This window comes from Cherax quadricarinatus, chromosome 14, assembly GCF_038502225.1.
Source record: "Cherax quadricarinatus isolate ZL_2023a chromosome 14, ASM3850222v1, whole genome shotgun sequence".
NCBI lineage: Eukaryota > Metazoa > Arthropoda > Malacostraca > Decapoda > Parastacidae > Cherax > Cherax quadricarinatus.
Genome location: NC_091305.1, coordinates 5,553,984 through 5,581,896, shown reverse-complemented (window position 1 = coordinate 5,581,896; position 27,913 = coordinate 5,553,984). Strand labels below are relative to the sequence as shown.

At 39.0% G+C, this 27,913-nt stretch overlaps 1 protein-coding gene across 2 annotated transcripts in view; it reads right to left on the bottom strand.

Moving 5' to 3' along the window:
* LOC128695850 (short-chain specific acyl-CoA dehydrogenase, mitochondrial) overlaps positions 1 to 27,913 on the bottom strand; it is a 48,416-nt gene that overhangs the window by 7,412 nt on the left and 13,091 nt on the right. Inside the window, exons 4-8 of one of the 2 annotated variants that reach the window (XM_070084789.1) lie at positions 26,586 to 26,737; positions 26,128 to 26,316; positions 21,024 to 21,167; positions 5,711 to 5,838; positions 961 to 1,527 (exon numbers count right to left, since the gene is read on the bottom strand). In XM_070084789.1, coding sequence (XP_069940890.1) covers positions 1,447 to 1,527; positions 5,711 to 5,838; positions 21,024 to 21,167; positions 26,128 to 26,316; positions 26,586 to 26,737 — 694 coding nt within the window. In that variant the 3' untranslated portion in view covers positions 961 to 1,446. Of the gene's footprint in view, positions 1 to 960; positions 1,528 to 5,710; positions 5,839 to 21,023; positions 21,168 to 26,127; positions 26,317 to 26,585; positions 26,738 to 27,913 lie in introns of those variants that run through there. The other variant, XM_053786742.2, reaches the window with a different exon arrangement.

Here is a 27,913-nt window from a genome sequence, read left to right as displayed (position 1 = left end):
CGTTTCCCACTGAGGCAGGGTGACCCAAAAAGAAAGAAAAACCCAAAAAGAAAAAAAAAAAACTTTCATCATTCAACACTGTCACCATCGCTCAAACATAATCACTATCTATGCAGAGGCACTCATGTAAAACATTTTAGATGCTCCTCCAAACTGCAAATATCCCAAACCCTTCCTTTAAAGTTCAGGTATTGTACTTCCCATTTCCAGGACTCAAGTCCAGCTAATTGGTTTCTCTGAATCCCTTCACAAAATATTACCCTGCTCACACTCCAACAGCCCCTCAGGTCCCAAAAACCATTCGTCTCCATTCACTCCTATCTAACAAGCTCACACACACTTACTGGAAGTCTAAGCCCCTTGCCTACAAAGCCTCCTTTACCCCCTCCCTCCAACCTATTCAAGGACAACCCCTACCCCGCCTTCCTTCCCCTACAGATTTATACACTCTCCAAGTTATTCTACTTTGTTCCATTCTCTCTAAATGACCAAACCACCTCAACAACCCCTCTTCAGCCCTCTGACTAATACTTTTAGTAAATCCACACCTCCTCTTAATTTCCACACTACGAATTCTTTGCATAATATTTACAACATACATTTCCCTTAGACACGACATCTCTACTGCCTCCAGCCCCTTCCTTGCTGCAGCATTTACAATCCATGCTTCACACGGTTTGTGTCTCAACAGATACCTCGATGCACTACTCACCTTTTTTCCTTCATCAATTCTATGGTTAACCTCATCCTTCATAAACCTATCCACTGACAAGTCAAATCCCAAATATCTGAAAACATTCACTTATTCCATACTCCCTCCCTCCAATGTGATATCCAATTTTTCTTTATCTAAATTGTTTGATACTCTCATCGCCTTACTCTTGTCTGTCACTTTCAACTTTCTGAATTTACACACACAAATAATATTTCTTACCTTAAATTCTGGTTGCTGGTACATGTAAATGATTTTGAAAGGAGAGGAGAGGTGAAGTGTGGCCCCACTGGGCTGAGGTAGAAGCCTGTGGATTGTTGATTGAGGTGGATGGCTAAGGTTCTTGTAACAATGTCGACAGTTGCACTGGAGTATTGAGGAATTCTGTAGTATGTTTTTGGTATGTTTTACCCTGCAGTATTTTACACAGCTGACAGAAAGGCAACACCAGCTGCTCCAGACCCTATTACAGAGCAGTGTTTCTAGCTCTGCCAGGATCCTCTTCAGTGAAAAAGTGTGCAGCTTACCAATATGGAGCTGCTCATGTAATTGTTACAGTGTTAACTGTTTCTCTGCAGATTTTTTTCCTCATCCCTGCTGTTATTTGCCTCCATCTAGGCATTGAGCTATGCCAACATTTCCTAACAGTTCATTTACATCATCTTCCTGGATATCTTCAATGCCTTCACCTGGCAATCTCCTTGCTAGCTGAACAATTTCCTGCACCGATCACTTTAGACATAATTTTCCCCAGGCTGCATTGAATGTTGATTGGGGCACTTTGTTCCACGCACTTCTGATGTAGCTGATGGCATCTGCAATTTTAAATTTATGCCAAAAGTCTAGTACTCTAAGGTTTGAGTCAGCATCCATTGTTGCAATGAATTTTAGCATCACTTTTCAGGTGTAATTACACTTAAATGTCCTAATATGTCATCAAACAAGCTATATACTTTATTGAAAGTTCTAGGACAAGAGAAGCAATATTTGATGGATTTAATACCCTCCCATCTCCAAATCTCATCAAACTTATGACCTAGGTCATAAGATTTACAAGCTTCTGTTTGTAAATCTTATGACCTAGGCCATTTTGAGGTCACAGAACAACATGCATTTTTTGGGGGAATTTCATACCTCAAATAATAATTATACAGTGATACCTCACATATCCAGCCTGCCATTATCCGAACCTCGCCAATATCTGAACAGGCCCTGGGAAAGGGCAAAATTCTAAAATTATTACCGAAACATCCGAACAGCCGTTCAGGTACAGCAGAAGGCTGAATCAAACTTGGCGCGAACTTTAGTGTACCGATTGGCCACTAGGAGCCGCACTCCCAGTGGCAGGACTGGATAGTGTGTGATGAAGATGACCCTGGTGTGCAGTCTCTGATAGATGCAGAGATTGCAGAATCAGTGTTGCACCCAGAACATTCTGAAAGTGATGACGACGACCAAATGCCTCCAAGACCAAAAACTTCAGCAGCAGGGGCAGGTGTCGAAACACTTATGGAGTATTTGGAGCATTCACTGTCCACAGCCTATTTGAAAAGTTATAATCCTGTGGTCCATGAAATCTGAGAGGCTGTTATTCAAGCCCAGATTGTCTGGTCCCACAGCCAGACGTTGGACTTATTTTTTTATATCTACAACACCATTGCTGATGGTCTTATCACGGGGTATAAATGGCAATATGAAAGTAGAGATGAGCATTCCCCCCCTCACGTATCTGGAAACTCCGTGTTTCCGAACTGGTCTCGGCCCATATATAGTTCGGAGATGAGAGGTCTCACTGTATATTAAAAATATATATATTAGAATCAACAGAGTACAAGGATTCTACTGTATAACCCCATGACCTAGTTTAAATGACTTCTGATATTTATATGACTTTTGATATTTTTTCTATAGGAATAACTTTGAATACCAAATTTGAGATTTGAGATGGCAGGTGGTAAGACACTGGCTGTCTTGTCACATTCTTCTATTTCAATTAAACGAACAAGCAAGATGGAACCACATCTTTTACTTAAGCATTTAAAATTAAAACTAAGTGTGAAAGACAATATGCAAAGCATTAAGGACAATGACAAAATAATCAAATTGTGACAGACAATGTAAGAGATATTAAATAGAAAGTGCCAGAAGACATCACCTTAACTGTAGTGGATTTAAATCCTAAGCAGTCTATTGAAATGGAGGACAACGAAATATCCAATGAGGAGGAAAAGAAGCCACTACTGAATGTTGAAAATACAGACAAGAAGACAATACAGAATAGCATTATGGATTTAATGAGTATGTGTGGATGAACTAAGTGATCCACTATAGATTTTTTTTTAGGAATTTCACTACAAAAGGGTAAACCTGCAAACAAATGAGAAATGGCACACACTGTGCAGAAACCGTGAACCACGTGGTGTAGATACTGCACATCATCTCTAACAAACTAAGGTACTATGAGCCACAGAAATTATTCAATACAGAAACAGGTGGGCAGACTGAGCTTATATTTAGATTTCAAGAAAGCTTTTGATAGAATGTCTCATAAAAGACATTTGGAAATTGCAAAACACAAGAGGCAAAAGAAAAACATTAACAATGGATGAAATTGTTTTATATGAATGGAAAACAATGATAATATGTAAAATGTCCATATGGGGTAATACCAACGGAGTGAACAAGAATAAATGCTGGCTCCACTAATGTAAGAAACTTTTTAAATAAGTAAGAATAGTAAGAAGAGAACGTTTTCAGATATTTGGGAGTTGACGTGTCAGCGGATGGGTTTATGCAGGATGAGGTTAACCATAGAACTGATGAAGGAAAAAAGGTGAGTGGTGCATTGAGGCATGGAGACAAAAAAAAATTATTTATGGAGGCAGAGAAGGGAATGTATGAGAGTATAGTGGTACCAACACTCTTATATGGGTGTGAAGCTTGGGTTGTAAATGCTGCAGTGAGGAGGCAGTTGGAGGCAGTGGAGATGTCATGTCTAAGGGCAATGTGTGGTGTAAATATTATGCAGAGAATTTGGAGTATGGAAATTAGTAGGTGTGGAGTTAATAAAAGTATTAGTCAAAGGGATGAAGAGGGGTTGTTGAAAGTGGTTTGGTCATTTAGAGAGAATGGATCAAAGTAGAATGACATGGAGAGTGTATAAATCTGAAGGGAAAGGAAGGCAGGGTAAGGGTCATCCTCAAAAAGGTTGGAGGGAGGGGGTAAAGGAGGTTTTGTGGGCAAGGGGCTTGGACTTCCAGCAAGCGTGCATGAGCGTGTTAGATAGGAGTGAATGGAGACGAATGGTTTTTGGGACCTGAGGGGCTGTTGGAGTATGAGCCAGGTAACATTTAGTGAAGAGATTCAGAGAAACCGGTTATTTTTATATAGCCGGACTTGAGTACTGGAAATGGGAAGTATAATACCTGCACTTTAAAGGAGGGGTTTGGGATATTGGCAGCTTGGAGGGATATGTTATATATCTTTATATATGCTTCTAAACTGTTGTGTCGGGTGTCTCTGCAAAGACAGTGATTATATATGAGTGAAGTGAAAGTTTTGAGTGATGACAAAAGTATTTTCTTTTTGAGGATTTCCTTTCTTTTTGGGTCACCCTGCCTTGGTGGGAGACGGCCGACTTGTTGAAAAAACAAAAATTATACTGTATAACCAGCAAAGACTGTTCATGGTTTACAGCATACCAATAATTGAATCAGACCTATTATAAAACCATAAAACCCTGCCTCAGTGGGAGACGGCCAACTTGTTAAAAGAAGAAAAAAAAAAAAAAACAGATTTGGGGTTGTAGAGGGAACTTACCCATTCTCTGGTATAACAACAAAAATCAAACATTTCTGCTACTTTGAGCTCAATTTCATGCTACTTCCAGTCCTGAAACCAATCAAAATCATCTCTATTTCAGTAATATGTCTTCCATACCAAGAAACTGCCAATAAAACCATATAAAATATCCGAAAATACACCACAAATTCGCTGTTTTAAAACCACCACATGGTCAGTTTTGTATTTCCTATCTTGCACATGTGGGGGAGTATTTTTTTATATGGTGCACCTTAATGCACAAATCCATTTTGTCATGTCTAGGCCAAAATTTACTGTCCACATCTTATCTGAGTGAGCTGAGCTCATAATGTAGAGCTATGTGACGGACCCTGAGCTCAAAGGTGTAGTACTAAGAGACACTCATCGAAAGGGTCACAGCTTCAAGCCATCCTAAAATGGTATTCTTAAATTACCTCAAAAGTAAAAAACTCTCATAAATGTATAAACAGAATACACATTCCAATAACAATCTTAATCTTCTATGTATGTGTACATCAGTGTTGAAGGTTTGAAACTGATCAGAACTGTTCTCAAGTTTTTGCATAGAAACCAAAATCACTGCTGTACCTAAACATTAAACAAAAAGGTAACTGCACATTCCAATAACAAATGAACCTTTTCCAAGATACCATACACCAATGTTGAAAATTTGAAGCTGATTAGAAAAGGCATTCTGAAGTTATGTATAAACTAAAACCTTGGAAAACAAGAGAACCTGACAAAAATAATAGATTCTCTCTGTCAGATAAGCTTTAGTAACACCATTAATAGGGAAGACAAGATGGTGGAGTTATAGACTGAGGAGGTGGCAGTTCTGAAAGATTACCTAAATGTTCTTTACAAGAGTGGTGGAACAATGAAATGGGTAATAAGTAACAAAGCCACTGGGAAATTAAAAAATGATGGCAATACTGAAGATATGACACCATGATCAGACCGCTGATCCAGTAGCTACAAACACTTTATTATAAACGGGAACATATCCTCGTTAAATAACATAGTATAGTACAGAAGTTTACATACAGTTGCAATGATTGTTTTGATTACTGAAACATGTTACATCAGATTTGCATAAAATTGTAATGCCAATACTAATGCTCAATTATGTAAAATGCACACATTTTAAAGTTCTTGATAAAAGTTAATGCAGTGTACCTGGATAAGCTGAAGCTTCAGGATGGGAGCATTAAAAGCCATTCTCTTTCCTGCATAATCTATGGCACAGTCAAAGGCAGCCTGGGCTATACCAATGGCTTGACTAGCAATTCCAATTCTTCCAGAATCTGCAAATTTAGATCATTTGTAGCTTAACAGAAACATGATTGAACTTGGAAATTTTATTGTGCATACTTCCTTTGTATAAAGGAAAGGGGAAACAAACAAGTTTAAAAATTATAGGGGAATAAGCATGTTGAGTACACTACATAAAGTGTATGGTAGAGTTATTATTGAAAGAATTATGGGTAAGATGGAAAGTAGAACTGCAGATGAACAAGGAGACTTCAGGAAGGGTAGGGGATATGTAAAGCAAGTGTTTACACTAAACCATATAAATGGACAATATTCAGATAAAGAGAAGGAGGTTTTTGTTGCATTCATGGATTTTGAAAAGGCACATGACAGGGTGGATAGGGAAACAATGTCACAGGTGGAATAGATGGAATTGGTGGAAGGTTACCGAAAGCAATTAAGAGTTTTTATGAGGGCAGCGGGGCTCAGGTTAGGGTATGTAGTAGAAAGGGAGATTATTTTTCAGTATAAGCAGGCCTTAGACAGGAATGTATGATGTCACTAATGTTTAACATATTTATATATAGGATTGTAAAAGAAGTAAATGCTAGGATGCTGGATAGAGGTTTAGGATTAAAATATGTAGAATCTAATAGTTTTATGCCGATGACACTGCTTCTGGGAGATTCTGGAAAGAAATCACAAAGGTTGGAGGAGTATGGAGGAAGTGTTCAGATATTTGGTAGCGGACTTGTTAGCAGTTGGGTACATGAAAGATGAAGTGAACCATAGAATTGACAAGAGAAAAGACGTGGACGGTGCACTAAGGCATCTGTGGAGGCAAAGAACGTTATCCATGGAGGCAGAAAAGGAATGTACGAAAGTACAGTGGTGCCAGCACTTTTATATGGGTGTGAAGCATGGGTTGTGAATGTTACAGCAAGGAGCAGCTTGGAAGCAGTGGACATGTCTTGTCTGAGGGCAATGTGTGGGGTAAATATCATGCAGAGAATTCGTTGATTGGAGATTAGGAGGTATGGGGTTACTAAAAGTATTATCCAAAAGGCAGAGCAGGGGGCTGTTGAGGTGGTTTGGACATTTAGAGGATGGAGTATAATAGGATGACTTGAGGGGATGTATAAATCTGTATAGATGGAAAGCAAGGCAGGGACTGTCCTAGCAAAGGTTGGAGGGAAAGGTAAAGGTAGTTTTGTGTGTTAGAGGCTTGGATATCCAGGAGGCATGTGTGAGCATGTTAAATAGGAGTGGAGGCAAATGGTTTAATGGCCTTAACAAGCTGTTGGAGTGTGAGCAAGGTAACATTTTGTGAAGAGATTCAGAGGAACTGGTTAGCCAGACCCGAGTCCTGGAGATGGGAAGCATAGTGCCTGCACTCTGGAGGAGGGGTGGAGATATTTGCAGTTGGGAGGAGTGGGGATATTTGCAATTTGGAGGGGCATCTGAACTGTAGTATCAGCATGACTAGCAAGGCAGTGAAAAAGAGTGAATGATGGTAAAAGTGTTGTCTCTTTTTTTGGGTCACTCTACCTCAGTGGGAGACAGATAGTGTGTTAGAAAAAATCTTAGCCAAGGTGTCTAGACTGATAATCCAGCAAGTGCCACTCTGCCAACCTCTGCCAAGAATTTGAGAAATTCATAATGGTTGCCTAGGTGTTCACCTATCATCTATGAACAGTAAAACACACAGATCAACATGAATATTGAATATTTTAACCAAATTCACTGCTAACATGCTTTTTTAGGAACAGGAAGTCACCTATTGTACTCTTATGCTGATAGGAATGTTGGCAGGTGCAACACCAATTTTCTGGCACCCTTGGCACCTAGGCTTTGTCGGTATCGATTTTGCTGGACCAACAGAGGTCATATAATTCAACAATACACCTCTGACCTAGGGTCTGCTGAAAACTTAAGTTAAACATTAGCATAAATGAAACAGATTTATTTATTACTGGACTTACAGGGAATACTGCAGTACTATCACTACCCAAGTGGTAAATTTTAAAATTTTACTGAAATTGTAATCACAAAGATTAATTGCTAGGAAAATATGCTAAGAATCACATAAAATCATGGATCACCACCAACAACTGTAGTGTAGGAAATATAAGTGAGCACACATTACATACAACACTGTTTGTGGCTGCCCAGTAAACTATTTTTGGCAAAAAAAGTAGTCTCGCAATTTTGTCCAGAGTAAAGGAGGTACCAGATGATCTTCACTATCCAGTAAAGATTACAGGCGTATAGATGCACTCGCCTTCTCAGCATCCTCTACATTAGACAGAGGAAGAAAGTAGTGATGTATCGGACATCCGCATCTGCGGAACATCTGCACAATTTCTTACATTCGCATTCGCATTTTACTGCAAAGAGATATCCACATATGCATCTGCATCCAAAATCCATGGAATGTCCGCACAATTTCTTACATTCGCATCCGCAAAACAAGACATCCTCATACACATCCGCATCTGTGGATATCTAAATTTTCACATCCAATGCATCTCTAGAAGAAAGCTAAATAACATTGTTTTGGGTAAGATAGAGAACATTAATTAACCAAACATTTTACAATGTATCTTCAGATGCCACTCAAATAGATAATGCAATATGATCAACAATAAATTGTCATTCATTTTTAAACAGAGGAGTGTATGTGACACTCCATCAATGATTACCAATACATTATTGATCATCCATGCACAATAACCACCTATAACAGTAGATAATAACTCTATTTGTAGCCAAGACCACTACTTCTACTGTCACAGCCATGTCATGCTATCTCTTCCTTGTGGGTAGTTACATTATCAGAAGATATATTTAGTGAAGGGATTCAGGGAAACCGGTTATTTTTATATAGCCGGACTTGAGTCCTGGAAATGGGAAGTACAATGCCTGCACTCTAAAGGAGGGGTTTCGGGATATTAGCAGTTTGGAGGGATATGATGTGTATCTTTATACGTATATGTTTCTAAACTGTTGTGTTCTGAGCACCTCTGCAAAAACAGTGATTATGTGTGAGTGAGGTGAAAGTGTTGAATGATGATGAAAGTATTTTCTTTCTTTTTTGGGTCACCCTGCCTCAGTGGGAGACGGCTGACTTGTTGAGAGAGAGAAAAAAAAAAATATCCTGTAAATCTTGTATACCCTTCTATAATCTGCTATATACGTACAGTTGACCCTTGAATAACGCAGGGGTTATGGGTGCGATCCCCTGCATGGTCGAAAATCCACATATGACTTTTGACTCCCCATTAACTTAACTACTAATAGTCTACTGTTGACTTGAAGCCTTACCAATAACAAACAACTGATTAACACTTCTTTTTTTTTTTTTCAACAAGTCGGCCGTCTCCCACTGACGCAAGGTGACCCAAAAAAAAAAAAAGAAAGAAAATCCCCAAAAAGAAAATACTTTCATCATCATTCAACAAATTCACCACACTCACACATTATCACTGTTTTTGCAGAGGTGTTCAGAATACAACAGTTTAGAAGCATACACATATAAAGATACACAACATATCCCTCCAAACTGCCAATATCCCAAACCCCTCCTTTAAAGTTCAGGCATTGTACTTCCCATTTCCAGGGCTCAAGTCCGACTATATGAAAATAACTGGTTTCCCTGAATCCCTTCACTAAATATTACCCTGCTCACACTCCAACAGATCGTCAGGTCCCAAGTACCATTCGTCTCCATTCACTCCTATCTAACACGCTCACGCACGCTTGCTGGAAGTCCAAGCCCCTTGCCCACAAAACCTCCTTTACTCCCTCTCTCCAACCCTTTCGAGGATGACCCCTACCCCTCCTTCCTTCCCCTATAGATTTATATGCTTTCCATGTCATTCTACTTTGATCCATTCTCTCTAAATGACCAAACCACCTCAACAACCCCTCTTCTGCCCTCTGACTAATACTTTTATTAACTCCACACCTTTTCCTAATTTCCACACTCTGAATTTTCTGCATAATATTTACACTACACATTGCCCTTAAACAGGACATCTCCACTGCCTCCAACCGTCTCCTCGCTGCTGCATTTACCACCCAAGCTTCACACCCATATAAGAGTGTTGGTACTACTATACTTTCATACATTCCCTTCTTTGCCTCCATAGACAACGTTTTTTGACTCCACATATACCTCAACGCACCACTCACCTTTTTTCCCTCATCAATTCTATGATTAACCTCATCCTTCATAAATCCATCCGCCGACATGTCAACTCCCAAGTATCTGAAAACATTCACTTCTTCCATACTCCTCCTCCCCAATTTGATATCCAATTTTTCTTTATCTAAATCATTTGATACCCTCATTACCTTACTCTTTTCTATGTTCACTTTCAACTTTCTACCTTTACACACATTCCCAAACTCATCCACTAACCTTTGCAATTTTTCTTAAGAATCCCCCATAAGCACAGTATCATCAGCAAAAAGTAACTGTGTCAATTCCCATTTTGAATTTGATTCCCCAAAATTTAATCCCACCCCTCTCCCAAACACTCTAGCATTTACTTCCTTTACAACCCCATCTATAAATATATTAAACAACCATGGTGACATTACACATCCCTGTCTAAGACCTACTTTTACCGGGAAGTAGTCTCCCTCTCTTCTACACACCCTAACCTGAGCCTCACTATCCTCATAAAAACTCTTTACAGCATTTAATAACTTACCACCTATTCCATATACTTGCAACATCTGCCTCATTGCTCCTCTATCCACTCTATCATATGCCTTTTCTAAATCCATAAATGCAATAAAAACTTCCCTACCTTTATCTAAATACTGTTCACATATATGCTTCAATGTAAACACTTGATCTACACATCCCCTACCCACTCTGAAACCTCCTTGCTCATCCGCAATCCTACATTCTGTCTTACCTCTAATTCTTTCAATTATAACCCTACCGTACACTTTTCCTGGTATACTCAGTAAACTTATTCCTCTATAATTTTTACAGTCTCTTTTGTCCCCTTTCCCTTTATATAAAGGGACTATACATGCTCTCCGCCAATCCTTAGGTACCTTCCCCTCTTTCATACATTTATTAAACAAAAGTACCAACCACTCCAACACTATATCCCCCCCTGCTTTTAACATTTCTGTCATGATCCCATCAGTTCCAGCTGCTTTACCCCCTTTCATTCTACGTAATGCCTCACGTACCTCCCCCACACTTACATTCTGCTCTTCTTCACTCCTAAAAGATGGTATACCTCCCTGACCAGTGCATGAAATTACTGCCTCTCTTTCTTCCTTAACATTTAAAAGTTCCTCAAAATATTCTCGCCATCTACCTAATACCTCCCTCTCCCCATCTACTAACTCCCCTACTCTGTTTTTAACTGACAAATCCATACTTTCCCTAGGCTTTCTTAACTTGTTTAACTCACTCCAAATTTTTTTCTTATTTTCATTAAAATTTCTTGACAGTGCCTCTCCCACTCTATCATCTGCTCTCCTTTTGCACTCTCTCACCACTCTCTTTACCTTTCTTTTACTCTCCATATACTCTGCTCTTCTTATAACACTTCTGCTTTGTAAAAACCTCTCATAAGCTACCTTTTTCTCTTTTATCACTCCCTTTACTTCATCATTCCACCAATCACTCCTCTTTCCTCCTGCCCCCACCCTCCTATAACCACAAACTTCTGCCCCACATTCTAATACTGCATTTTTAAAAATATTCCAACCCTCTTCAACCCCCCCACTACTCATCTTTGCACTAGCCCACCTTTCTGCCAATAGTTGCTTATATCTCGTCCGAACTTCCTCCTCCCTTAGTTTATACACTTTCACCTCCCTCTTACTTCTTGTTGCCACCTTCCTCTTTTCCCATCTACCTCTTACTCTAACTGTAGCTACAACTAAATAATGATCCGATATATCAGTTGCCCCTCTATAAACATGTACATCCTGGAGCCTACCCATCAACCTTTTATCCACCAATACATAATCTAATAAACTACTTTCATTACGTGCTACATCATACCTTGTATATTTATTTATCCTCTTTTTCATAAAATATGTATTACTTATTACCAAATCTCTTTCTACACATAGCTCAATTAAAGGCTCCCCATTTACATTTACCCCTGGCACCCCAAATTTACCTACTACTCCCTCCATAACATTTTTACCCACTTTAGCATTGAAATCCCCAACCACCATTACTCTCACACTTGATTCAAAACTCCCCATGCATTCACTCACCATTTCCCAAAATCTCTCTCTCTCCTCTACACTTCTCTCTTCTCCAGGTGCATACACGCTTATTATAACCCACTTTTCACATCCAATCTTTATTTTACTCCACATAATCCTTGAATTAATACATTTATAGTCCCTCTTTTCCTGCCATAGCTTATCCTTCAACATTATTTCTACTCCTTTAGCTCTAACTCTATTTGAAACCCCTGACCTAATCCCATTTATTCCTCTCCATTGAAACTCTCCCACCCCCTTCATCTTTGTTTCACTTAAAGCCAGGACATCCAGCTTCTTCTCATTCATAACATCCACAATCATCTCTTTCTTATATTTTGTATTTTGTATAAGTATTATATACTGTATTCATACAATAAAGTGAGCTAGAGAAAAGAAAATGTTATTAAGAAAATCGTATGGAAAAGAAAATACACATACAGTAACCAGATTGTAAAATCTTGCAGTTTTCATATTTGTTATCTTTATGCAGTCACAAAATATCTTGATACACAGAGTGTGTTGCTCTTTAACCATGAATTTGTTTCCACTTGTAATGATTTATTTAACTGTTCATGGGTTGGTCTAATTACTTGCTTAAAATATTTAACTCCGTACTGAATCATGAAGCAAGATTGGCATATTCACTCTGGAATTTAAATTCTTATCAACATCTGCAACTATTAAGTTCAATGAACTCAAGTATCTTGCCAATATATTTGGGAAGTACAATGCCTGCACTTTAAAGGAGGGTTTGGCATATAAGCAGTTTGGAGGGCTATGTTGTGTATCTTTATATGTATATGCTTCTAAGCTGTTGTATTCTGAGCACCTCTGCAAAAACAGTGATTATGTGTGAGTGAGATGCAAGTGTTGAACGATGATGAAAGTATTTTCTTTTTGGGGATTTTCTTTCTTTTTGGGTCACCCTGCCTCGGGGGGAGATGGCCAACTTGTTAAAAAAAAAAAAAATTTGTACCTTTTACAATGCATCTGAGAATGTTTCTGCAAATTGCTGAAGACTTTTTCATACTGACTGAACTTTGTGCTGCTGAGGAGAAATCAAGTGGAGAAAAAGCCATTTCTTATGTAGCTCCCAGATTGCATAACAGGTTACCAGTGTCTCTTAACCCTTTCAGGGTTTCAGCTGTACTAGTACGGCTTACACGCCAGGGTTTTTGACGTACTAGTACGCATAAATTCTAGTGCCCTCAAATCTAGCAAGAGAAAGCTGGTAGGCCTACATATGAAAGAATGGGTCTATGTGGTCAGTGTTCACAGTATAAAAAAAATCCTGAAGCACACAGTGCGTAATGAGAAAAAAAAAACTTCGACCGTGTTTTTGGTTTAAAACAGTGACTTTGCACTGTATTTTCATATGGTATTTATTGTTGTATTCTAGTTTTCCTGGTCTCATTGTATAGAATGGAAGACATATTACAGAAATTGAGATGATTTTGACTGGTTTTACAATGAAAAGTACCTTGAAATTGAGCTCAAAATAGCAGAAATGTTTGATTTTTACCAAAGTTCAAAACTAAACAAATCATGCCAAGCGTCCAATACACGTCAACTGGTGAGTCTAATATTCTTTCACAAGTGTGCCGATATTATTTATACCATTTCTACACTAATGCAGTAGTCTGCATAATAGTAAATCTTATTATTTTTGTGTGAATAAAAAATCAAAGTGGAAAGCAAAAGAAATGTAAGAGGGGTGTGGGGGCATGACTAATGAACAGAGGAAATGTTATTTTAGTGCCAGGAATGTCTTTCTTGTTTATTCTGGACCCTATTTGGAAATTGCCATCTTTTGAAATTTGTGTGAAATTGGCAAAATTGCTAAATTCTGACCACTTTATTGGATAGTTGAAATCGGTAAATGGGTGGTTTCTTGTACTCATTCAATAGGAAAAACGGAGTTCTAGCGAAATAGTTATGATTTTTGTCGGCTAGTACACTAGAATTGGCCAAAAATAGGGCTCAAAGGGCAAAATCGCCGATGCGTAAACATCGTCGAGACCACTAACTTCGCGAGACCATAATTCCGTAAGTTTTCCATCAACTTTCATACTTTTGGTGTCACTATGATCAGGAAAAGATTCTCTATCTTTTCATAGGAAATAATCTTTTTTTTTTTTTTTTTTTTTTAAATTTTGTTGACCCTGAGAACAAGTCTCTCAGAGGGCCTGGCGACCCTCAAAGGGTTAAGAGTCAGAAATCTGTTCATCTTGTAAATCTCAACTGAATGCACATCTTTTTTTAGAGCCAATGATCCCTATAAATATAAACTTCATTATTCTTTTTTTGCTATTATTATATTTATAGTTTGGTGTGTGAGCACTTGTGAATTACTTGAAAGACCAGGCACACAAGTGTTATGAAACTGAATAATAATTATTATAATAATTATTATTTTTATTATTCTTATTAGCACTCTGAAGTCATCATTTACTTCTTTCTAAAATGAAAAAAAAAGTGGTACTATATTAAAAAAGAAAAAAAAAAAAAAAGCACTTTAATATCTTCATCTACTTAACTTCTGAAGGGAGTTTAAGTATAGGACTGGTGATAGATTTATTAAAAAATGTATAGCATTCAAGCAAACACGTCATTCTGCCTCGTTGATAATAAACAGAATTAACCTTTTGACTGTCGCAGGCCCCTTTCTGAAACTGTCATTCTATGTCACAAAACATTCGAAAAAAAAAAATTATGTTTTCTTATGAAAATGTTAGGAATATTTTTCCGAGTGTTTCAAGCCTAAAAAAAATTTTTTGCCATCAGTACTTACCGAGATATAGAGCCGCAAAGTTTGCAGAAAGTGACGTGCGTACGGCAACAGCGGTGACTGCCGCCCACCCGGTATTCTTTTATTTGCTCTAATTCAAAAGTTTCTTGCATTTTTCAATTTTTTCTTTTCCAAGTAACTTAAGTGGCGTGTGAGACCAATGTAAGGTGCATTGTTCAAATATACACTCATTGTTTACAACACAATAACAGAACAAACTTTATCACTATTAGTTTGTGTATACACTTTGTTTACACAAACAAACAATACAAAACAATGTTTATTACTATTGTTCCATAATATATATACATATGTAGTCAAGGATTATGTGGAGTAAAATAAAGATTGGATGTGAAAAGTGGGTTATAGTAAGCGTGTATGCACCTGGAGAAGAGAGAAGTGTAGAGGAGAGAGAGAGAGATTCTGGGAAATGTTGAGTGAATGCGTGGGGAGTTTTGAATCAAGTGTGAGAGTAATGGTGGTTGGGGATTTCAATGCTAAAGTGGGTAAAAATGTTATGGAGGGAGTAGTAGGTAATTTTGGGGTGCCAGGGGTAAATGTAAATGGGGAGCCTTTAATTGAGCTATGTGTAGAAAGAAATTTGGTAATAAGTAATACATATTTTATGAAAAAGAGGATAAATAAATATACAAGGTATGATGTAGCACGTAATGAAAGTAGTTTGTTAGATTATGTATTGGTGGATAAAAGGTTGATGGGTAGGCTCCAGGATGTACATGTTTATAGAGGGGCAACTGATATATCGGATCATTATTTAGTTGTAGCTACAGTTAGAGTAAGAGGTAGATGGGAAAAGAGGAAGGTGGCAACAACAAGTAAGAGGGAGGTGAAAGTGTATAAATTAAGGGAGGAGGAAGTTCGGGCGAGATATAAGCGACTATTGGCAGAAAGGTGGGCTAGTGCAAAGATGAGTAGTGGGGGGGTTGAAGAGGGTTGGAATAGTTTTAAAAATGCAATATTAGAATGTGGGGCAGAAGTTTGTGGTTATAGGAGGGTGGGGGCAGGAGGAAAGAGGAGTGATTGGTGGAATGATGAAGTAAAGGGTGTGATAAAAGAGAAAAAGGTAGCTTACGAGAGGTTTTTACAAAGCAGAAGTGTTATAAGAAGAGCAGAGTATATGGAGAGTAAAAGAAAGGTGAAGAGAGTGGTGAGAGAGTGCAAAAGGAGAGCAGATGAAAGAGTGGGAGAGGCACTGTCAAGAAATTTTAATGAAAATAAGAAAAAATTTTGGAGTGAGTTAAACAAGTTAAGAAAGCCTAGGGAAAGTATGGATTTGTCAGTTAAAAACAGAGTAGGGGAGTTAGTAGATGGGGAGAGGGAGGTATTAGGTAGATGGCAAGAATATTTTGAGGAACTTTTAAATGTTAAGGAAGAAAGGGAGGCGGTAATTTCATGCACTGGCCAGGGAGGTATACCATCTTTTAGGAGTGAAGAAGAACAGACTGTAAGTGTGGTGGAGGTACGTGAGGCATTACGTAGAATGAAAGGGGGTAAAGCAGCTGGAACTGATGGGATCATGACAGAAATGTTAAAAGCAGGGGGGGATATAGTATTGGAGTGGTTGGTACTTTTGTTTAATAAATGTATGAAAGAGGGGAAGGTACCTAGGGATTGGCGGAGAGCATGTATAGTCCCTTTATAAAGGGAAAGGGGACAAAAGAGATTGTAAAAATTATAGAGGAATAAGTTTACTGAGTATACCAGGAAAAGTATACGGTAGGGTTATAATTGAAAGAATTAGAGGTAAGACAGAATGTAGAATTGCGGACGAACAAGGAGGTTTCAGAGTGGGTAGGGGATGTGTAGATCAAGTGTTTACATTGAAGCATATATGTGAACAGTATTTAGATAAAGGTAGGGAAGTTTTTATTGCATTTATGGATTTAGAAAAGGCATATGATAGAGTGGATAGAGGAGCAATGTGGCAGATGTTGCAAGTATATGGAATAGGTGGTAAGTTACTAAATGCTGTAAAGAGCTTTTATGAGGATAGTGAGGCTCAGGTTAGGGTGTGTAGAAGAGAGGGAGAATACTTCCCGGTAAAAGTAGGTCTTAGACAGGGATGTGTAATGTCACCATGGTTGTTTAATATATTTATAGATGGGGTTGTAAAAGAAGTAAATGCTAGGGTGTTCGGGAGAGGGGTGGGATTAAATTATGGGGAATCAAATTCAAAATGGGAATTGACACAGTTACTTTTTGCTGATGATACTGTGCTTATGGGAGATTCTAAAGAAAAATTGCAAAGGTTAGTGGATGAGTTTGAGAATGTGTGTAAAGGTAGAAAGTTGAAAGTGAACATAGAAAAGAGTAAGGTGATGAGGGTATCAAATGATTTAGATAAAGAAAAATTGGATATCAAATTGGGGAGGAGGAGTATGGAAGAAGTGAATGTTTTCAGATACTTGGGAGTTGACGTGTCGGCGGATGGATTTATGAAGGATGAGGTTAATCATAGAATTGATGAGGGAAAAAAGGTGAGTGGTGCGTTGAGGTATATGTGGAGTCAAAAAACGTTATCTATGGAGGCAAAGAAGGGAATGTATGAAAGTATAGTAGTACCAACACTCTTATATGGATGTGAAGCTTGGGTGGTAAATGCAGCAGCGAGGAGACGGTTGGAGGCAGTGGAGATGTCCTGTCTAAGGGCAATGTGTGGTGTAAATATTATGCAGAAAATTCGGAGTGTGGAAATTAGGAGAAGGTGTGGAGTTAATAAAAGCATTAGTCAGAGGGCAGAAGAGGGGTTGTTGAGGTGGTTTGGTCATTTAGAGAGAATGGATCAAAGTAGAATGACATGGAAAGCATATAAATCTATAGGGGAAGGAAAGAGGGGTAGGGGTCGTCCTCGAAAGGGTTGGAAAGAGGGGGTAAAGGAGGTTTTGTGGGTGAGGGGCTTGGACTTCCAGCAAGCGTGCATGAGCGTGTTAGATAGGAGTGAATGGAGACGAATGATACTTGGGACCTGACGATCTGTTGGAGTGTGAGCAGGGTAATATTTAGTGAAGGGATTCAGGGAAACCGGTTATTTTCATATAGTCGGACTTGAGTCCTGGAAATGGGAAGTACAATGCCTGCACTTTAAAGGAGGGGTTTGGGATATTGGCAGTTTGGAGGGATATGTTGTGTATCTCTATACGTATATGCTTCTAAACTGTTATATTCTGAGCACCTCTGCAAAAGCAGTGATAATGTGTGAGTGTGGTGAAAGTGTTGAATGATGATGAAAGTATTTTCTTTTTGGGGATTTTCTTTCTTTTTTTGGGTCACCCTGCCTAGGTGGGAGACGACCGACTTGTTGAAAAAAAAAAAAAATGTAGTCACTGAACACGTTCCTAGAACTGCTGCAGCTTGTGGAACTCTTTGAAACATGGGTATATGCAGAGTGGCACTTGACACTCCTCACACATAAAACGAGTGTCTCTGCGTGTTTGTGGGCGTTTTGTGGTATGTGTACATACATAACACCTCTTCTGAGCATTTTTCTTGGCAGTAGGAGGAGGCAGTTGTATGGGGTAGTGATCAGCAGGCCTGAAACGAGATGGCGTGTGTTGGTAATTTCGTGGGCGCTGGTCTATTGCAGGTGTTGCTCCTTGGTACTTTGCAATTATTTGTCTGATTACTGACAAACAAAATTCACCATATTTTGGTGTTTTGTTGGTCTTCAACTTGTATATGTTATAAGCATTTAGCATAGAGATATCAACAAGATGGAAAAAAAATTTTATATACCACTTATAACTCTTGTGTACACAATCTGCAAACCCAATCTGCATGTCACATTTGTCCACTAAGCGCATATTGAGGTTGTAGTCCATGACAACTGCAGGCTTTAGAATGGGCTCATTGGTCTCTCTGTTGTGCCTGCCACTGTGTGCCATTTCGTTTGGGTGAACTGATGTCAACAATGTGACATCACGTGTCATGCCACCGAAATGCCATGATGTCATTGGCAGCAAAGGCTTGCACCTCACCTCTGCGAGTGCCAGCGTCGAACCTTGGCATATGTTTACGATTACCATGTACTATGCCACACACGTCTGTCAAGTTCACTCGCAAGAAATCACTGAGTAAGGGGCTTGTGTACCAGTTACCAGTAAATAACATATGCCCCTTTCCAAGATATGGTTCCATCATTGTTCTAACCATATCACCAGAGATACCCAATAACTTCATGGTATCTCTCAAAGTATTACTGCCAGTGTACACAATGATATCCAAAACTAGACCACTTCTGCAATCACACAGTACAAATAACTTTATACCAAAGCGTTTCCTCTTGCTTGGTATATATTGCTTGAATGAGAGTCTTCCTTTGAATAAAATCAAGGACTCGTCAATAACAAGCTTCCTGAAGGGATAAAAATGCATGCAGCACTTTTGTTTCATGTACATAAACACATTTCTGATCTTATATAACCTGTCGGTTCTGTCAGGCCTGGTTTTGTCTGAAAAGTGTAACATATGTAACAGTATCAGGAAACGATTGACACCTATAATGTCACTAAAACCTGGAGTTGAAATCAGGTGTTCTGTTGCCCAGTATGTGGTGACAGTGTGCTTATACACATGTGGCATAAGCATTATTGTGCCAAAAAACAGGTACATCTCTGCCACAGTTGTCTCCTTCCACTGGTGTAGCCATGATTTTGGTGAGAGAATTGTATTTGCCATGGTGTAATCATAGTATGTGTTTGTTTCCCTGACAATGATGTCCATCAGGGGTTCATCGAAGAATAACTCAAAGCATTCCAGTTCACTAGCATTGTTCCCAAGTGGACATGATGGCTTTATTCCACTTTGTGCTTCATCAAAGTCATGGGGACTGGGAACAAACTCGTCACCATCCTGCCAATCCCAGATGTGGTCTGGGATTGGTTTTCAAAACCATTCATCACAGATGCAGTCTGCTGGTGGGTTCTGGATATTGTACCGTGGTTGTGGTTGTGCAGGTTGTGAGAGTGTGGGGTCGGGTGAGGCTGGTTGTTGTGCAGAGTCGGCAGCGTGGGTAGTAGCGTGGCCCGCTGCTGGTGCCACATGGGCCGTGCCACCATCACTATCACCACTGCCTGCTCCCTCACTCACATCATTCATACCCATCGTAACAATATCGTCATCTTCACTATCAGGTCATGGTGTAGGGCCACGGGATGTGCTCCCAGAGTTTCTCCTTCCCCTTGGAACAGCATATGAAACACTACCAGACCGCATGATACGTCGTACATACTGCCGCTTCACTGGGGAATATTCAGCCTCACTGTCACTAGAACTGCTTTTAATGACCTTGAAATCACTATCACTATCACATTCACTGCTAACATCTGGGTGTTGTACACGACGAAATAGTTTTCTCTTTGATCCTGGTACAGGCAAACGTGAACGTGAACAAGCCGACCCAGCACCAGAGGTGGAAGGTTGTGGGTCATCTGGGTTTTCATCACTAATTACATTATCCTGGGCACTTTTTCTGGTCACACTCACTTCAAAACCCTGGAATTCACTGTCACTGACATTTTCATCGCTGTTAGAGCTATCACTTGGGAACAAAAGACCTCCAATCCGCCGAGGAGTGAGGAACTTCTTACCGAGAGGCATGGTGAAAATGGACTACCAAGATGGTGTTCCCACAATGCACCGCTGGGTCCCAGATTTTTTTCACAGGGTGCACACCGACCACTGAGACCCATTCTCTTTCATGTAGGCCTACCAGGCCTTTCCCGCTCGATTTGAAGCCGCTAGAATTTGTGCATATAAATATGTCAGAAACAGTGGCGTGTAAGACGTATTTATATGGCGTAAACAGTCAAAGGGTTAAATGAAACCATCTTGCATTATCATATACTGACTCTTTCAATCATGATTAGAACATAAAAAGTGGTCTTTTTTATCTGAAAACCAAAAAAGTGAAACTTATTAAAACACTCAAAATTTATTGTCTTCATGAATTCACAGGTGACTGGATTATCAGTCTAGACACCTTAAAGAATCACATTCTGCTGAAAACAATTATGCACCAGGTTAAAAAAAAAATTAGCTTTGGCAACAAGACTACTATATTTATTTATGAACATATTATTAATTTAAAATAAATTCATTAATTATTATACAATACTCCTGAAGGTCTGTAATTCAAATGCTCTAACAAATAAGAAAAATATATATCATACCACATACCTAAAGTCATCATTGCAATCTTGAAACCCATTCCATGTGAGCCCAGCAGATTTGCTAATGGAATTTCACAGTCCTCAAAAATTAGATTACATGTTGAGGATCCACGAATGCCAAGCTTATCTTCTTTTTTTCCTAAGGACAGGCCTAAAAATACAGTAAAGAAAAAATAAGTGCTGACAAGTTTGCCTTGCAATGTCTTGTTAGTCACTGAAGTAGAAACACCATCATACATACATACATACTCATGTGTACATACTATCAGCACGACTATCTCTGCCTTTGTCGAAGATCCTACGTACAATATTCTTTTAGCCAATGGACATACCCATATTTAGAAAATCATTAAAATTATTATGCTTGCATACTTCTGGCATAACAGCTATTGTAAGAATAATGGTGAATGTGTTTATTTCTTTGGGTCATTTCGCTTTAGTGGGAACATCAAAGAGGTATGATAAATATTTCCTTTGTCTATGGGATCTATTACAATGGGGGTTTCATACAACCTAACTTTAGCATGTGATAAGGATTTGGTGCATTACAATTATTATTATCACAGTAAACGCCATGGGGAGGTGGAGAAGAATCCCTCCTCCGTAAGTTATGCATGTTGTAAGAAGGCGACTAAAATGCCGGGACCAAGGGTTCTCCTGTATAAATTACTAATTGTACAATGGAGAAAAACTTCCATCTGTTCTTTTTTGGGATGCCTTGCCTCGGTGGTGGATGGCTAGTGTTAAAAAAAAAAAAAAATACAGTAAAGGTTTGATAAAAGGGACTAAGAAAGGGAGGGGGTGTATGATTTACTAAAAATTCTGCAATACTGAATGTTCCAATTAAGCGGATGTAGTATGCTTAATCAATCAACTACTAGACATGGAAAAATGCCCAATAAAACATAATTAATCTGCTGTATTGATAGACTACCAGACTTACTAAGAAAAAACAAATAAAATACAGTCTTACCTGTAAATGAACCTGAAAAGAAAATGGGTTAAAAGTACAGCAAAGTAAAATACAATTGAGTACAGTACAGTAATTTTTCTTACCTTGTCTAGTGAGCAGATGAGCTTAAAAATATACATTACAGTACAGTATTCCCATGTGGTCTAGTGGTGACCCAGAATACCTTATTCTAAGTCATTGGAGCAGTAAAACCCCAACTGCAACATTGTAGATGGTGTGGGAGAGAGACAGGTATGTGGTGAGGGAGATGTAGATGGCTCAGGCTTACTGACATAAGGCCGGGAAGTTGGCACTGGATGCTCACGGCTACGTGGAGTCCTGCCGTTTGCAGATATATTGAAGATATATCATTTTTTTTATAGTATATCTTGGAATTTCATAACCAACTGTTGTTCAAACATAAATACTATTAGGTATGACAATAGTAATCATACTGTTACAAAAAAACATGAACACAATGACAGGTGAATATGTACACCTGCCTCATTCACATATTATTGTCTACAAATATATACAATCAAGGTAGTAGGTTGGTAGACAGCAACCGCCCAGGGAGGTACTACCGTCCTGCCAAGTGAGTGTAAAACGAAAGCCTGTAATTGTTTTACATGATGGTAGGATTGCTGGTGTCCTTTTTTCTGTCTCATGAACATGCAAGATTTCAGGTACGTCTTGCTACTTCTACTTACACTTAGGTCACACTACACATACATGTACAAGCACATATATACACACCCCTCTGGGTTTTCTTCTATTTTCTTTCTAGTTCTTATTCTTGTTTATTTCCTCTTATCTCCATGGGGAAGTGGAACAGAATTCTTCCTCCGTAAGCCATGCGTGTTGTAAGAGGCAACTAAAATGCCGGGAGCAAGGGGCTAGTAACCTCTTCTCCTGTATATATTACTAAATGTAAAAGGAGAAACTTTCGTTTTTCCTTTTGGGCCACCCCGCCTCGGTGGGATACGGCCGGTGTGTTGAAAGAAAGAAGAAGAAATATATACAAGTTATTTACAGGTCCTGGCAATGTTTTTAAAAGTCCTGGATAGAATGATACTCCATGAAGCACAGTATCATACAGAGTGCCACCTCACATTTCTGACACATGACTCATGTATCCTTCTGCTGTTGGGGTGCTTTGTGGCGCAGGCACACACAACACACCTTTTCTGAAAATACTTCTTTTTCTCAATAGATGGTAGCTGTATGACAAAGTGATAGCAAAAATTCACCCCGGTACTTTCCTCTCTGGTTGTGGGTGAGGGGCAGGTCACTGTTGAGGTGCAGGTAAAGATGTGACATGGTACTTTTTTACTATCTACTTTATGACACTGAGGGTGAATTCTGCATATTATCACACCACATCAGTGCCATGGTGTCAAAGGCATGAAACACTTGCATTGTACCATCTACACTGCTTCCAGTGAACCTTGGCATATGTTTTCTATTTCTTCTCACTGTTTCATACATATCAGTATTGTTCATATGGAGGAAATCAGTGAGCATAGGACTTGGATACTGATTGTCTGTGAACTATGTATGACTCTTGCCAAGGTATGGTTCCATTATCTTATGAATAACATCAGCAGAAATGCCCAATGTCTGTCTGGTATCACTGATTGTTTCTCCCAGTGTAGACAATGACATCCAATACCATGCCATTCTCAGTCACACACAACAAAAAAGTTTTATACCAAAGTGATTACGTTTTCTTCGTATACATTATTTTAATGACAGTTGTCCCTTGAACAGAATCAAAGGACTCATCAACAACAATGTTCCTGAAAGGATAAAAGTAAGACGAATTTTTATTTCAGATACAAAAACATTTTCCGGATTTTGTACAGTAGGTCATTTCTGCTGGGCCTATTCCTGCCTCAGAAGTGCAGTATTCGTAGCAACAGCGTGAATCTGTTGTTGGGGGAGGAGGTGGTCACGGAAGCCTGGAGTACTGAGGAAGCAGTCTGTGGCCCTGTACTGTGCTATACTGTGCTTGTACATATGAGGTATAAGCATGACAGTGGTAAGGAATAAATACATTTCGCTCACAGTTGTAACCTCCCACCTGTGCAGCCATGGTAATAATTGTTTGTCTGGGTGACAATCAGGTTCATCATGGGCTTGTCAAAGTAAAGCTCGAAATATTCTATGTGAACTTATTCGTGGTAGGACATTCTGAGAGAATGCCACTTCCACTGGCATCAAAATTGAAAGGATGCAACACAAATGTACCGTCTTTCCAATTTCATTCCCAGTCTGATGGTGCATGGTGGACCTGTGGCATGGGGCATGGTGGAGAAGGGACAGGAGTGGAGGCAGCACATGGTGGAGTGGATTCTGGGTGGTCCTTTGCCTGCCTGCCCACCGTGCCACACCCCCCCTCCTCCATCCCCGCATATTCCCCATCATGATCAGTATCACTATCAGTGGCAAGGGTTTTCGATTGTGACCTCCACAACAATTGAGGATTGCATATGTCACACTGCCCAAACATAGGCTACAATGCCTAAAGGTATGCTTCACTGGAGAATTACGTATATCACTGTCACTCATAGAATTCCCTAGGGGAATAAAATCACTCGTCGTTTCTGGTATCATTTTCACCATCAACAAAACTATGGGAAATTGTTAATTTTCGCTTACATCATAGCCTTTGAGTAGTAATGCTGGCCACCCCAGATGTGGTGGGCTGAGGGTCATACAGGTTATCACCGATATTTTCAATATTTTTTTGATAATTCGAGGCCAATCCATCTCAAATCCACTAAACTTGGGTTCTATGTCACTTTCCTTGAATAAGTGTGTGTTTATATGAAAGAGTGTGATATTGATCCTAGATGGTGCTGAAACAAACTGGTGCTCCCATGTGGTGCTGCAGGGTCCCCAATTTTTTAATATTACACACATTGAGTGTGCAGACCCATTCTCTCATGTCTAAGCCTCTCACGCCCATCAGGCCAAAGTGAAGGCAGGAAAAATAGTGTATTGATCTGTCATGAACACTAGTAGTATAGCATATATCAATGGTTTGACTGTTAAGGGTTAAAGAATGAATCCAGCTTAATTTATCTGGAAAACTGATATTCAAGAGAACCAACATTAACATCAGCAGCATGCTGTTGAGCAAACTGTTTCTACAATGCTGTCTCAACCCTTGTATCTTGGGCAATTTCCATATACTTACCAGTACTAACTGAAAAGTCTTTTAGGCTAGCATCTACACTGTGCTTCATGGCATATTGTGAAAGCTTTTCCTTGCTTCTGTGAATGTCAGACACTGTTTTGCTGCACCATATTCCTTACACACCCAGGTCACTGAAACCCTAGCCTCCAGCTTCCTTATTCATTCAAGTTTCTTCTGAACAGTTAAGGTCACATGCTTCTTCTAGGCACCATCACTTGCTTTAGAAGCCATTGTTAATAACACTGTACACAGTACTTCAATAAAATTATTAAAAACAGTAAATCCAGGGGAAATTGGAGATAAAATGAGTGTGAGTGCATGTGCAGACAAGAACACATTTACATGGGCAGTCACTGGCCCTGCTGTCCATGAGTAATGAAATTGGATGCATCCAGGATGAACCCTTGACTATACAAACTTGTGGTTAAACAGTTAGTCCATTTTAGAGAATGCACAACCAGACTGGATAGCCATTTTATATAGCGGATTTGGTCCATTTCATGGCTATTTTAATCAGACACCTCATAAAATGTACATGCTGATTATTATAATTACAATCAAAACTAAGCACTAAACTGACAAGGATCATAGCATACATGTTGATCCTTTGTCTGGCCAGATTTTTTTGTCCATTTTAACTGACATCTGCTTGATGGGGTTCATTTCATCAGACTTTTACTGTATAATCTTATAGAAATAAATAATTTTCATTCTCCCTCCTCGCCTTGTCTCTTTCCCACCCCCTATTACTCATTCCATATAACTTTGCTACTAATGATCAGCTTGAATCAGAATAATACTGTAAATGTAATGTATAATACAACTACATGTAAAATAAGCTTTGGATGAAAAAATATTAAAAGGAATTATATATTTTCTAACTTTTATGTTGAGCAAATCTATTGCAAAATCCCTCAATGCAGCCCAAATAACTGGCATATACACAGATTAACTTACCCTTTGTGGGTTTGGGGACTATAAATGCAGATATTCCTTTGTGCTTTTTAGCCTTATCTGTTGTAGCAAAGACAATCGCTGCCTCAGATTCATAACCATTAGTGATCCAAGCCTTGGTGCCATTCAAGATAAAACTATCACCATCTTCTTTACCCACAGTTGATGCAGCACCTGCATCACTACCATTACCTAAAATGAATTTGAAATATAAACTTAAATGAAAATACAACTTGGCAATAGATATGAATTTAGATACAGTATATTGTGCATAGCGGGACTACAGAGACCACTTATACATAAATGAAAACAAAGAAAATGAAGTTAAAGTGTTAAAATAATTTAGAATGATTTGCTGTAGTGAAAAATAAAAATAAAATGCTACCAAAAAAAAAAAAAAAATATAAGAACTTTTCTGTCAAAATCTAAAATAATTTTCAAATTGATAAGAAATAACAGACCGGGTTCAGAAAGGGCAAAACATCCAACGCGTTCTCCTGTTGTAAAGGGTGTGATCCACTCTTCCTTTTGCTTGTCACTTCCAAATCCTAGCAGTGGACCCATATAGAGAGAGTTGTTGACACTCATTATGACCCCAGCAGTTGCACAACCTCTGGAAGGAAGTCTTTTTATAATACAGAGTACAGCCTCTCCTTACTTAATGATGGAGTTCCATTCCTAAGATCACATTGGTAAACAAATTCATTGCAAAATGAGGAGCATACTATAATGGTAGTGAGTTTGTGTCAACCATCTCTGATATTGTTTTTATGTTACCTTTGCACCATTTATAACATTTTTAGTATACAGTGGACCCCCGCCTTACGATATTAGTCCGTTTCTGAGAGCTCATCGTAAGCCGAAATTATCGTAAGGCAAATTAATTTTCCCCATAAGAAATAATGGAAATCAAAGTAATCCATGCAAGACACCCCAAAGTATGGAATTTTTTTTTTTAACACATGAAATATTAATTTTAATACACACAAAATGCAGAAGACATGCAAAATTACTACTCTACTAAGAAGAGAATACATGACACTTACCTTTATTGAAGATCTGGTGATGATTGATGGGATGGGAGGAGGGGAATGTGTGGAAGTTATTGTTTAGAAGGGGAATCCCCTTCCATTAGGACTTGAGGTAGCAAGTCCTTTTCTGGGGTTACTTCCCTTCTTTTAATGCCACTAGGACCAGCTTGAGGTACTGGACCTCTGTCGCACAACAAATCTGTCCATAGAGGTCTGCACCTCCCGTTCCTTTAAGATTTGCCTAAAATGGGCCACAACATTGTCAATGTGATAGTCACCAGCAAGGCTTGCAATAGCCGTGTTAGGGTGATTTTCATCCAAAAAGGTTTGCACTTCAACCCACTTTGCACACATTTACTTAATCTTTGAAGTAGGCACAATGGATTCCACAACTGGCATAGGTTTCTCAGGGTTAGCCCCAAACCCTTCAAAATCTTACTGTTTAGAAGGGGAATCCCCTTCCATTACGACTTGAGGTAGCAAGTCCTTTTCCGGGGTTACTTCCCTTCTTCTTTTAATGCCACTAGGACCAGCTTGAGAGTCACTGGACCTCTGTAGCACAACAAATCTGTCCATAGAGCTCTGTACCTCCCGTTCCTTTACGATTTGTCTAAAATGGGCCACAACATTGTCATTGAAATAGTCACCAGCACAGCTTGCAACAGCTGTGTCAGGGTGATTTTCATCTATAAAGGTTTGCAGTTCAACCCACTGTGCACACATTTCCTTAATCTTTGAAGTAGGCACAATGGATTCCA